Source organism: Uloborus diversus, chromosome 5 (genome assembly GCF_026930045.1).
Source record: "Uloborus diversus isolate 005 chromosome 5, Udiv.v.3.1, whole genome shotgun sequence".
Taxonomy (NCBI): Eukaryota; Metazoa; Arthropoda; class Arachnida; order Araneae; family Uloboridae; genus Uloborus; species Uloborus diversus.
Genome location: NC_072735.1, coordinates 174,596,433 through 174,608,658, shown reverse-complemented (window position 1 = coordinate 174,608,658; position 12,226 = coordinate 174,596,433). Strand labels below are relative to the sequence as shown.

The 12,226-nt window shown below is 31.8% G+C and overlaps 1 protein-coding gene across 1 annotated transcript in view; it reads left to right on the top strand.

The window, feature by feature from the left end:
* Window positions 1-5,764, top strand: part of LOC129221902 (transforming growth factor-beta-induced protein ig-h3-like) — a 72,652-nt gene extending 66,888 nt beyond the window's left edge. The window contains exon 12 of the mRNA XM_054856277.1: window positions 2,768-5,764. Coding sequence (XP_054712252.1) covers window positions 2,768-2,992 — 225 coding nt within the window. The 3' untranslated portion in view covers window positions 2,993-5,764. The remainder of the gene's footprint in view (window positions 1-2,767) is intronic.
* The last annotated feature ends 6,462 nt before the right edge of the window (window positions 5,765-12,226 follow it).

Sequence of the window (12,226 nt, the reverse complement as noted above, 5' to 3'; positions counted from 1 at the left end):
TCATGTCCCCTTGGTCTCTTCTTTGCTCAAGACTACATTTTTAGCCTTCTAAGCCTGGAATCATAGTCTAAGTGAGAAAGTTCATTTATTTGCCTTGTAGCTCGCCTTTGAACCCTTTCCAATACATTAATGTCTTTCTTAAGATAAGGAGACCAAAACTGAACAGCATACTCCAAATGAGGTCTTACCAAACTTCTATATAAGGGAAGAAGAACTTCTTTAGATTTGTTTGAAATAGATCTATTGATAAACCCAAGCATCTTATTGGCCTTGTTACTAGCAATGCTGCACTGTTGGCTAAACTTTAAATCCTAACTTATTAAGACCCCCAGAACAGTAACTTTGTCTGCCTGGCTAATGACTGAACCTTGCAAATAATAACTTGTACACTTATTTCCATGCCCTAATAAAATATAACAATAGTTATAAAGTTATGCTTTACTTTTATTTTGCCAAATTTTCGGTGGAATGCAAATACAATATGTATTAGACTGCCAGAACACATATATTTTCAAATTCTCTATATGAGTTTTGACATGAACATATATGAGCTTGGTGACTCAAATAAACGCTTTTGAATACATGATGTTGATGATTTAACTTTTAATTGAGATACCATCACACCCTATATTAGGAGAGCAGTACAAAAGTTGTTACGGCAAGACATTTTACCATTGATACTCCTAATCTGGCGCTATGTGGTTTTTGACTTTGGGGATACAAAAAACAAAATGTAATGTATACCGTGGAGATGTCGCAAATCCCAATAACCAAAAAGATCACATTTCACAACATGTGCAGAACATCAATTCTAACGCATTACATTCCGCAGTTGAACCCCCCCCCCCCTTCGCGCACTGCCTCGATTATGTCCTCCAGCTCAATGGGCATATGGAACCTGAACTTGATAGGCATCGTCATTCGTAAGTGCAATCAATCTATTGCTTTATTTTTCAATTAATTAGGTATAACAGCTGGTTTGATGTTTCAATTCTTTTTTTCTTGCATTACTCATTATACGCTCAAAAGCGCAACTTGTCTGTGAGTGTTGCAACGAATTTATTTTATTGTTCCATTCTTCTTTCTCCCCCTTCCTGTTTAGTAAGTGAACCAATTTTTGTTTCATTCGGACTATTCCTTCAAGATACTGCTAGCTACGATAGATATACTTATTTTATAACCACTCGGTATAAAAAGATACGAACAAACAAATAAATGACCTTCAATTCGTTTCTGACTTGTTCAAATGACATTTTGCGCCATCAAGGCTGAAAAAAATTAGTAAAATGTAATCAAGAAATGATAAAAATTAGTACAAATTATTTTTTGTCGACTCCAACTGTATAGAAGGGAATATAGCAAACGGGCGAAAATAAGGCTTTCAAAAAAATAAATAAATAAATAAATAAATAAAATAAAATAGCAAAATAATAAGAATACTGAGAAAAATGAAGTTTTCAAAAATAAGTACATTCATGCTTTCAAATTTCCTTGAAACCTTTTGTTTCAAATATGAGCACCCATGCTATCAAATAGTGTGCTGAAAAATTTCATACTCAAAAATGAGTACATAATACTCAGTTTTTTTAAAATAATTACATATTCATTTTTAAAAATGAGCACACATGTTGACTTGAATATTTGATGAGTATTTGAATGTTTTAAATTTGAATACCACATAGTCGGAGCCATTTTGACTCACGATATATGTTCAAATATGAATACTTTTCGCTATTTTTGAAATTGTTGTTTTTAGAGTAAACAATCTTCATAAAATGCCATTAGAAAATCAGACAAAAAGAATCCGTTTTTATTTGCTTGAAATATGGGCAATAAAAAGGCATTTGCTTGAAATATGCTTTCATTTTACCATTTTTAAACAAATACTCCAACAATCTTAAGAGAAAAAATTAATAAAGTGCAAAAAGATTAATCATCTGCAAATAATATTATAATAAAAAATTTTCTTTTAAATAATTAAATGAAAAAAAATTAATAAAATGCGAAAAGATTTATCACCTGCATAAATAAATAAAAAAAGGAAAAAAGAAAAGAATCAACAAGAGAAGAAAATATTTATCATCTGGAAAAAAAAATTAGCTTTCATGAATTTCATTGGTTCACAATGGATCACTTGATCCGTTATCAACCATGGCAAAGACAATAGACTAAACGCCAAGGCACAGCCAAAGTGAAATCAATAAGCAGTCTTGATTTTTTATTCAACAATGAAGAAATAAAAATCTTTGGGACCACAAATCATAATTGTAATATCTTTAATTTATCAGAAAGAAAGTTCATATCAAGTTTCCATTTCAGAGTAATTTGGGGACATATTCTGCCTGAATTTTAGCCAGTCTCTCTATATGCATGCTTGGAAAATGCATTTCAGAAAGAAAAAAAAAACTTGAATCCATTTGTTGTTAATAAAAATATTTTGACTTATGTTCAAAAATTATTTAAACTAGGATACCCTTCAAGCTGAATAGTTTATCAGAGTTTTACTAGTTTCAGCTTGAATAGTTTATCAGAAGCAGCTGTTACTTGCAGTGGGATGAATAGTTTCAAATGGGCTCTTGATCTTCAGTGGGAATTGACAATTGACTAGGACAAAACCTAGCTGGGTCCAGAGCCTGGTTGCTGGTTGTTACTTTTGCATTTGTATTTATTATTCATGATTTCATTTGGAAACCACAAGGTAGAGAAGAGAAACTATCTTGTCAAGCAGCCTCATATGATCTCTTTTTCTTTTTTTTTTTTCATACAGATGGTCCAGAACCATGTGGTGGACAACATGTTCGCAACAGGTTCCATCCACTCCAAGCTACAGTACAACGTCCGAACCGAGTACCAGACGGTCAAGGTCCACAAGGAAAAGGATGGACTGATGGTCAATACAGCCCATGTCATACAACCAGACGTTCTGACCAAAGACGGAATCGTCCACTGCATAGATAAAGTTCTCATTCCAGAAAGCAGGAGGAAGGGCTGAACCACCAACTGAAAAGCTGACAAAATACAGGGCGTTTCTAATGTAGTAAATCTCCAGCAGAAGAATGAACTTTTTGTTTTTAGATTAAATACTAGTTTCTGCAATTAAACAAATTATAAGTTACAATTTAGCATCTCATCTACTATGTTTCAACTCATAGCCCAAGATCCGGCAACACAAAATTGTTGATCATTATCAGTGCTAGGCTGTTGGTAAAATAAAAACACTTTAAAAATATGGTTGAAATGCAAAAAACATTTAAAAGTCTACAAAAATATCAAAATGATAAGCAATGCCCTGTAAAATCTACGTAAAAAGGTTTTAAAGGGCTTTTTATATTATTTATTTTAAATTTGATTAATATTATAAATTTATTTTAAGTTTAATTAACTATAAACCAGAACTTGTACTAAAAATTAAGTGTAAAAATATGTACATGTGTATATTGTAATTTTATGTTTTTTTTAAGTAGCTAAAATATTAATGAAATTTGTGAATGAAATAAATGTAAATAAATACCTGAGAAAAATTAATTCAAAAACTCATAAATTTCTAGTTGCCATCTCCAAGAACATCAGAATTGCATATCATCATTCTATAATCAAAGATTTTTTGATATTCATAAAATTGAAAGAAAAGCCTTTGCAAAAAGGAAATACTTTAATTCTGAACCCCATTAAACATCAACATCTGTTTTTGAAGCAGATATAAAATAACAATTTCTCTCTCTGTGATGTAAATTTCTTCTATTCTAAATTTCACTTACACTCCAGTTAAAATGCTTAAAGTTTGAGTAAAAGTATGAAACTCCACATTTATTTTTAACAAGTTAAATGCTTTTCGGGGGGGGGGGGAGTCTTTTAAAATGCTAGAAAAAAATATATGGTACAAAAAGACCTGAAAAAGTTCAAAAGCAATGAAAATCATTTAAAAAATGCAAAACAATGCACTTATCATCATTATCCTAGTTCTGATTATGAGGTGCAAAGACAATTTTCATCAGATAATTGGTCACTTGGTGGCCAATTATTATGAGTTCAGTCAGCCAGCGCAGGTGGGCAGTCAAAACTCGACATTTTTATGTGTAAAAAATTATTCAAGGCATATACAAAATCAGTAACAATTCAAGAATATGGCGTTGTGAGGCAAAATGTCAAACCTTGAAGTAGGCAGTAGTATTTTATACAAACAATTTAGAAATACCCTGTAGTTTTCAAAATCGTTTTTTCTACATCCTATTGAATAGCAATGCATGAATGTATTTATAGAAAATAAAGTAAAATATTTATGGGTAAACAAACAACATTGGGAGAATATCAGTGATGTCAATAATGCTTATCCCCAAAGAAAGCAAAATAAAGTTGTTGAAAGGCTAAAAATATATTAACATTATTACTGATATAACAATTAATCACTCATTGGTCTAAAAACAGTGACATCCGTATTTATGATCACTACTATGAAGATGGAAAGAAAAGAACATGAACAGGCAATTTTTGCATGTATTCATAGTGTAAATTGACTTTATACTTGCCGGACTTGATGTCCTCTGAGCATTGGTGCCCATATGCAAAATTTTAAAGGAGGGCTCAGATATTTTCCCCATGGTTTAGCAGGGTATTTTCTCCATGGAAACCAATTTCAGTACATATTAGAGTTATTAAAATTTGACATTTTTAATAACTTATTCATTAATGGCTAAAGAAATGTTTTCACATTTTTGCAAAGAAAACAGAATTAAAAGCAAGGAAGTTCTCATTTCTAGAGGGGGGGGGCTTGCCCCCCTCTAGAAATAGGGAGGGCAAGTGGAGCACTTGCCCCCCCCCCCCTATATGGGTGCCCTTGCCTTTGAGCAATGATGAGCATTTAGAAAGTGGATACTGATTAAGCTAAAAGTTTTGACCGTAATTTTATTGTTAACCTTCCAGTGGGCACGCCCTTTACACCAACACGAAAGGTCGAGCGAATTCCTTGGATAAGCTATTGTAAAATATATATTTTCAAGATATTAAATATTAAAATTGTGCTGTAATTAGTTAAGAGTTAATAAGTATAATTTATTTTAAAATATTTCCATTTTGAAAAGCAGAAGCAATCGGTCATAAACACAAAACTCAACAAAAAGTGCCAAAGTATTTGCAAGTGACAAACTAATTACAGTAATGAGTATTTAAGCTGAAATAGGGCTGCCAACTACTCCGCATTTTGTGGAGTTGCTCTGCAAAAATGACAAAACTCCGACTCCGCAAAAAAGTTATTTTGCTCTGTATTTCCCGGCCGAAAGTTTTCATGCTTATATGTTGCTATTATGTCAAACATGTAAGTATGCAACATTAAAGATGCTTATACTCAAAGATTGAAGTAGTGTTTAAAGTTGTTTTATTAATTTAAAATTTATTACTTTTACACTAGTGCTTTAAATGGTTATAAACGCTCTAAAACAATTTCAGATAAGTGGTTTTAGTTGTTTTTATTGATTTTTACACAAAATACAGAACTGCTCCGCAAATTTTCAAATTGCTCCTCAAAATCACCACAGATGCTCCTCAAATTGTTTTTCCAAGGTTGGCAACCCTAGTTAAAACCAAGTCTTATGCTTTACTTTATGTGTCATGTATAAAAGAATTTAATAATGTAAACTTGATGTACTTAAATATGGTTTCAGTGAATTAGACTGAAAATGAATTTTGTCTTCAAAACATTATTTGGTATAAAATTTGTTATAAAAACAAACTGTAAGATATAAAATAAAGTATTTATATGAAGATTTAATTAATTTTCTGAATCTCGGAAACATTTCTCGAAACATACTCACTGCATCAACACTTGATAACAAGCATTTAAGCCCAACCTACGGGCCAAGGGCCATATGTGGCTTGTTTTGTTACAGGTTACGAATTGATATTCTGTTTGACAATCTGTCAGTAACCTCTGCTGCAATTGCAGCCAATCAAATCACTTCTCCATTTAACCACACTGAACTTTTTCTTTCCTGTGTTTTGGGTTCCCAGACACAGGCAATTTGTTAGAATATTACAAATTTGCAGCCAAATACTCAGAAATCGGATTTTAAAAAACACATAAAACATTTTGTTAATGAAATAACTATTAAATAATGGTGACTACTATTTAATTTCTCATTTTCCACCATTTTCCATGTTATCCAAAAACGTAAAAATGTTTGTTTAAAATTTGTGCCCCTTGAGATAAGGTTTTAATGTGGAGTGTGGTCCATGGATAAAAGAACATTGAGCACCACCGATTTTAACTGTATTTTCCCAGATAAAAAACACACTATGTAAAACGGGTAGATTCACAGCAATTTTAAAAGAAGTCAAAATAAATAAAAATTTCAGTCAATACACTTTACCTTTCCACGGCAGCATATAGGATAACAGCACCAGTAACAGACATGCTTAAGACACTGCTCTTAGGTTAACTCAATTTTCAGAGCCTTTTAATGTATTTAGACTTTTAAAATTATTTTTCTCTTGCAACTACATCTCAACTAACGTATGGCTGCTTCTGGATCCTCCGAATGATTTAATTCTATTTTTATTTGCTCAATTTCGAAAAAAAGGTCCGACCCCCAGTAACACCCACTGAAAAGTCTGATGATACCCAGTAACAGATGAGATGAGGAAACATCAAGTAATGGACATAATTCCCCTTTTCTCTTCAAAATGTGCAAACGTTCTTTATTTTTAGATTGAAAACCTTATTAAATTGAAATGAACATGAGACACTGGCAGACCTCGTGGTAGCTGCTCATAACCTTCCACCACTGCTTGAAAGTACCAACTGGCTCATAAAATTCACTCTGATAACACTACATGGTTTCACTGTATTCATGGGTCGCAGCAACATTAGTTTTACCCGCCTAAAATTCTTATTACTTAAATACAAACTTACGACTGTTACTACACCCTTGTCTGTTACTGGTGCCGTTACCCTAGGCATTGTATGCAACAAGAGAAAATCCATCAAAACTAGTTCAAGGATTTGCTCTTGTCGGAGAGAACAAACGCCTCATATAATATTTCCTATTAACTCAGAGTTCACTTGGTTTGAGCAATTTATGTTGTGAGTCACAGTTAAAATAAGAGCAAAAATTAAGAAAACAATTTATAGCAAATTCAACTTTCTTTATTTAACAATAAAATGACAAAATAATCAACCAGAAAACAAAACATTTCATAAAATATTCCACATCTTTGAAAATATATTACAAAAAATCAAAGTTTGAGCACTCACACTCAAAATTCTCTATGAGAAAAATTGTTCTCAATTAAGATTGTCAAAAAGTATAAATTTATAAAACATTAGGCTTTAAAAGTAATTTTTCAACACTAGCATGTCAATTCATAAACCTTAACAAAAAGATCTTTACAGTATTTTTGATGGAAACTAAGACGCATAAATGCAGAAGCTTATAGATGCAAAATTTTGAAAATGAAAAGATAGTTAACAAATCGAAAATTTTAAAGCATAGTAGATTTTTAGAAATCCAAGGTAATTGGGGTACATGCTATCTCTGAGTATCCGGAAAATTATTAGCAATTACTATTTTCTTGCATAAGAACGTACATACCAGCCACTTCTTCATATAAAGTAAAGCATTGTAGCTGCAAAAAATTTTGAACCTGAATTTGCATTTTAACCACCCATTAGTGGCGCACACAACAGAAAATAGAAAATCATGAAATGGAAAGCAGTCTTTGTCAATGTTTGAAGGTTAACAATAGTTTCAAAGATGAAAAATTAAGACCTTGATTTGAATTGAGGTTAACTTGTATTGGAATTAAGTGACACGCTGCAGCTCAGAATATAAGATAATTGGAAAATTTATATGTCTAGTCACATTAGTAAATATAATAAATATACTGCTATTTGGAAAACAGAATTTAAATGAAATACACCCCCAACTCAGTCATTCCAGCCAAGGACTGCAGTTTTGTGCTTATTAGCACTCATCAGCTCAGCTTAGGAAGTGACTGAGCTGGAGGTGGAAAACCTCTTAACCCATTCGATGATCAGCCCGAAACCCCTTAACGCGCATGCTGCAGATAACGAACGGAGTAGCTTTTTGCTACGTTGTAACAGCGCTTTTTTCCCCATTTTGCTCTCGGGATTTTAATGTTGTTTTTTCTGTTCAGCTTGCATTCGAAAATCGCTTCGCTTTATTAGTTTTTTGGCACTGAATTAAACAGTGCAATAAAATACAAGGTTGCTAATATGTGCTGAAATATTCATTAAATTTACACAGTACATAACGGGAAAATAATAAACAATAGAGGATAGGACGAAAAGCAATTATTTTTATAACACTAATTATTTTATTGATTTATTTTTCTTTTTGCTTTTATCTCAGTATATCATTCTTTTCTTTTTATACACTTAAGAAATCAAAACTGTTAAATGTAAGATGATATACCTTTCAAAAGGGCTTAACAAAACATTCTTCAAACAATTGTCTGATTGATCCAACCTGTGAGCAAGGGGAGCATTTGAATGGACAAAGACGCTTTAACTGTGGGAATGATTTTCTAAGCGGATAAAAAGTATTCTTCGGTGCCTTTTGATACATTGTGACCCTTCAAAACGACCAATAAACACAGAGACATCTCTTTGCTTTTCGGTTCTTTTATCGTAATTGCGATGACTTTTAAATCCCTTCTGAGTGTCCAGATATCAGTTGCTCAAGCGTGGGAAGTATTTTAAAGATAAATGATTACAAAAGATCAAAACTTGCGGCTAATCCCCTATTTCCCTAAAGGATACTTTTGTGCATGCAACTAAAAGCCCCCAGCTGAGAGAGGAATAACAGAGACTGCCTGGGCGGATTCCCTAAGGAGATGTCCCCCTTGGTGTCTTGCGGTCAACCCTTCCACATTATTTTCTTACAACAAAACAGTTTGAATCAGAAAGGAATTTCAAAGCAAGCTTTACTGCTTGCATTTGAGAACATGTCTTCAGAAGAAAAAAAAAAGAAAATCTTGCTTGAAATCGAGTCGGATTGTTTTTCTTATTTTAAAACATATTGGGATAAATTTTAGTTAGTTTCATAGGATTATTTACTAATTAAGGCAACTTGATTATTGAAAAGAAACCAAATATTTTATTTTTATTTTTAAAATCTCATAAAGAAGGTGCAGTTAAAACATTGGAGCTATTTTAAAACAGTAAATAAAATCTGAAAAAGAAAGGGAGAAAAGGAATGTTTCGTTTCGTATGAGTAAAGCGAAAAGAACAAGATGTTTTATTTCATTTTTACTGTAGTATATATTTTATGTTTTGCAGGGTCAACTATTACGTATAATCGATGCGGTCGTCATAATTTTTGTTTGCGAAATTAAAAATATTCAAAACTGTATCACTAAAAACCCATCAAAGGATGCCGTGAATATAAAAAGTTAAAATTTAAGTTTGAAACTATCACAATTTAAAAATAAATACATAATAAAAAATAATAATAATATACAAATAAATAAAAAGCGTAGTAAAACACATTATAATTAAAAAAAAAACATACTCGTACAAAATTAAGATGTGTAAGATAATTTTTAAAAAATGTTGTGTAAAATAAATTATGAAATTTGAGGATTGTGAACAATTTAGTGAAGGTTGCTTGTGTAAGAAGGTGGATTTTTGATAACAAGAAAAAAAAAATCTGTTTATTTTTTTTTTATTTTATTCAGGCATAGAAATATCGTTAAATGTGTAAGGAAATATTTTCACACTTGTTCATCAGAAGTTCAAATGCCAGAATGCTGAGAAACAAAGCTTCCACGAAAAGATAAAAATATAATGCCTGATTATTTGAAGCATTATACGTGTCTCATCCAGGAGTACTTGAAAGGTTAATATCTTAGTAAAATAAAATAAATTACAACAAGTTTTGTGAAATACTATAAGTTACATCCCTTTTGTCTAAGGAAAAGAGCTTGATTACCGCTCCCTTAAAAGCACCAGAACCCAACAGAGAAGCGCAATAACAGGGTTCTGCCCCTGGAAGGATCGCCGACACATATTCGGCCGAGGCAAAAACTGCTAAAAACGCCGTGACGACACAGGTTCGTCGAAGGCAGTTAGGAACCATTTTCTTGCGACGAGCCTGAATCGGCCGGGGCAGTATTAACACAAACTGCGCGGCCGATCCTGTATCGGCCGGGGCAAAGAATGGGTTAAGGAAGCCAAGAGTGCCAAACAAACTGGTAGCTAATACAGAATTAGCACTAACCATACGAGTGACCGAAGCAATGGTTCGTGTCAACTCGAAGATTGAAGGCAAGGCATGTGCTAATAAGCACAAAACTGCAGTCCTCGGCTGGAATGACTGGGTTGGCGGTGTATTTCATGTATTTCTGCCTAGCGCTGGCTGTAGGGCGGTAACTTACTGAGAATTTAAATGTCACATACATTCAGTTATCAGGAATAATTTGATATGATATGCAATCGATTATCTCAGAATTATTGCGATGAATTGACATGCTAATAATATAAATGCTAATATAAAAATAATAATGCAATGGAAGTGAAAAACACATTGAAAGTAAACCATTAATATCCTTACATTCATACGAAGCAATGATCCAGTGAAGTAAAAAAAATTAGATTTCCAAATGTTTCAGAATTGCGCATGACAGTCAAACATTACATGTATATCTTACACACTTAAACATGCATTATTTCTGAAGACACACACATTGCTTTCTGCTATATTTCACCTGATTTAGTGGAAAGCTTTGCCAAACAATGTAATATAAATATTTAAGATATTCCATTTTTGTACTAAACTTGTTCATCCAGGGGGGGGGGGGTATCATGAACTAAAAACAATAATAATAGAAGAAGGATGTGTGCTTTTAAATGCAGAAACTCTAATATTAAACTGAAACTTTTTAGATCAGGCAAAGCAAAAAAAAAAAAAAAAAAGGATAGGTACAGTACAGAAAATTAAAACAAATTAACAAACCATATTTGATTATAAAATATTGACAGAGTAAATTTTTTTAAAACGAAGAATAATATGAATGCATAAAATTAAGACTTTCGGTACTCAACAGCCTAGTTGCTATAGGCATTTAATATAAAGTTGCATTTTAAAAATATAACATATGTTCTTAAAGCTTTGAATCAACTGTTAATACATTTTCTCCCAATATTTTTAAAATGAAAACAATAACTTTGCTAACCAAAAACAAATAAAATTGAAACAAACAGTACCAAAAACTCAGTAACCATATACCTTGAATAAAACAGTACAAAATAAAAGAAAAATTCAGATTAAATTTTTTTTGAACATAGGAAATCATAATTGCAACAAACCCTAGTTCTTAAAAAGCCTTTCAAAATATAAACAAAAAGAAAAAAAATGCAAGTTGTATTAGTGACAAAAAGTAATGCAATTGTTATCCTCTCTGTTTTTATTGACTTGACTTTTTTCTTTAATAAAAATAGAGGCTGCTTTGTCTAATGAGTTTGTATATACATATATTACCACACAAAAATCACAGTAAATGTGTACAGAATTCAAATATTCTTTTCCTAAACAAAAGCATGGAAAAGTCTAGGCTAAGAAAAAGTAAGTAAATAAATAAGAGAGAATTTTACATAGAAAATTATGCTTGATTATACGAAAAATCTACTATGTTCTAAAATAGACCTTTGGTTTGTTATGCTACATTTAAATAATTTAACTTGAGATTGTTGTTTGTTACTTACAGTTTAGGAAGCATTTTCAGTAAACTTGACAACCTTTGGAAGAAAAATAAATAACATTTGGAAATATATACCTAATTCAGGAAAATTAAGGGAAGGTTCAAGAAGGGGAAAATTTCAATTTTCTCAGAAACAAAAATTTCTATAACATTCGCTCCCTTAAGTGAAATTAAATGATAAAAAAGGTATAAAATGCATGAACTATTCAAAATAGAGAAGATCAATTTTTTTATGGTTTATGAGAGAAGACACAGGGGGATGAAATCGAAAGATTTGGCATCTCCCCCCCCCCCCAAAAAAAACCCCGAAAGGAGTCAGAAACAAAGTTTCACACACTTCATTGAGTAATATATATATTTTGAAATATTATTTTCAAAAATAGTTAATCAAAAATCAATCGAGTCTCACAGTGCAATTGAAAAACAGTTTTGCTTTGATTACAATGATGATGAACATAAAGAGTTAAAAAAATTAAAAAAATAAATAAGTGTTTAGAACACATAGACTTTGGTT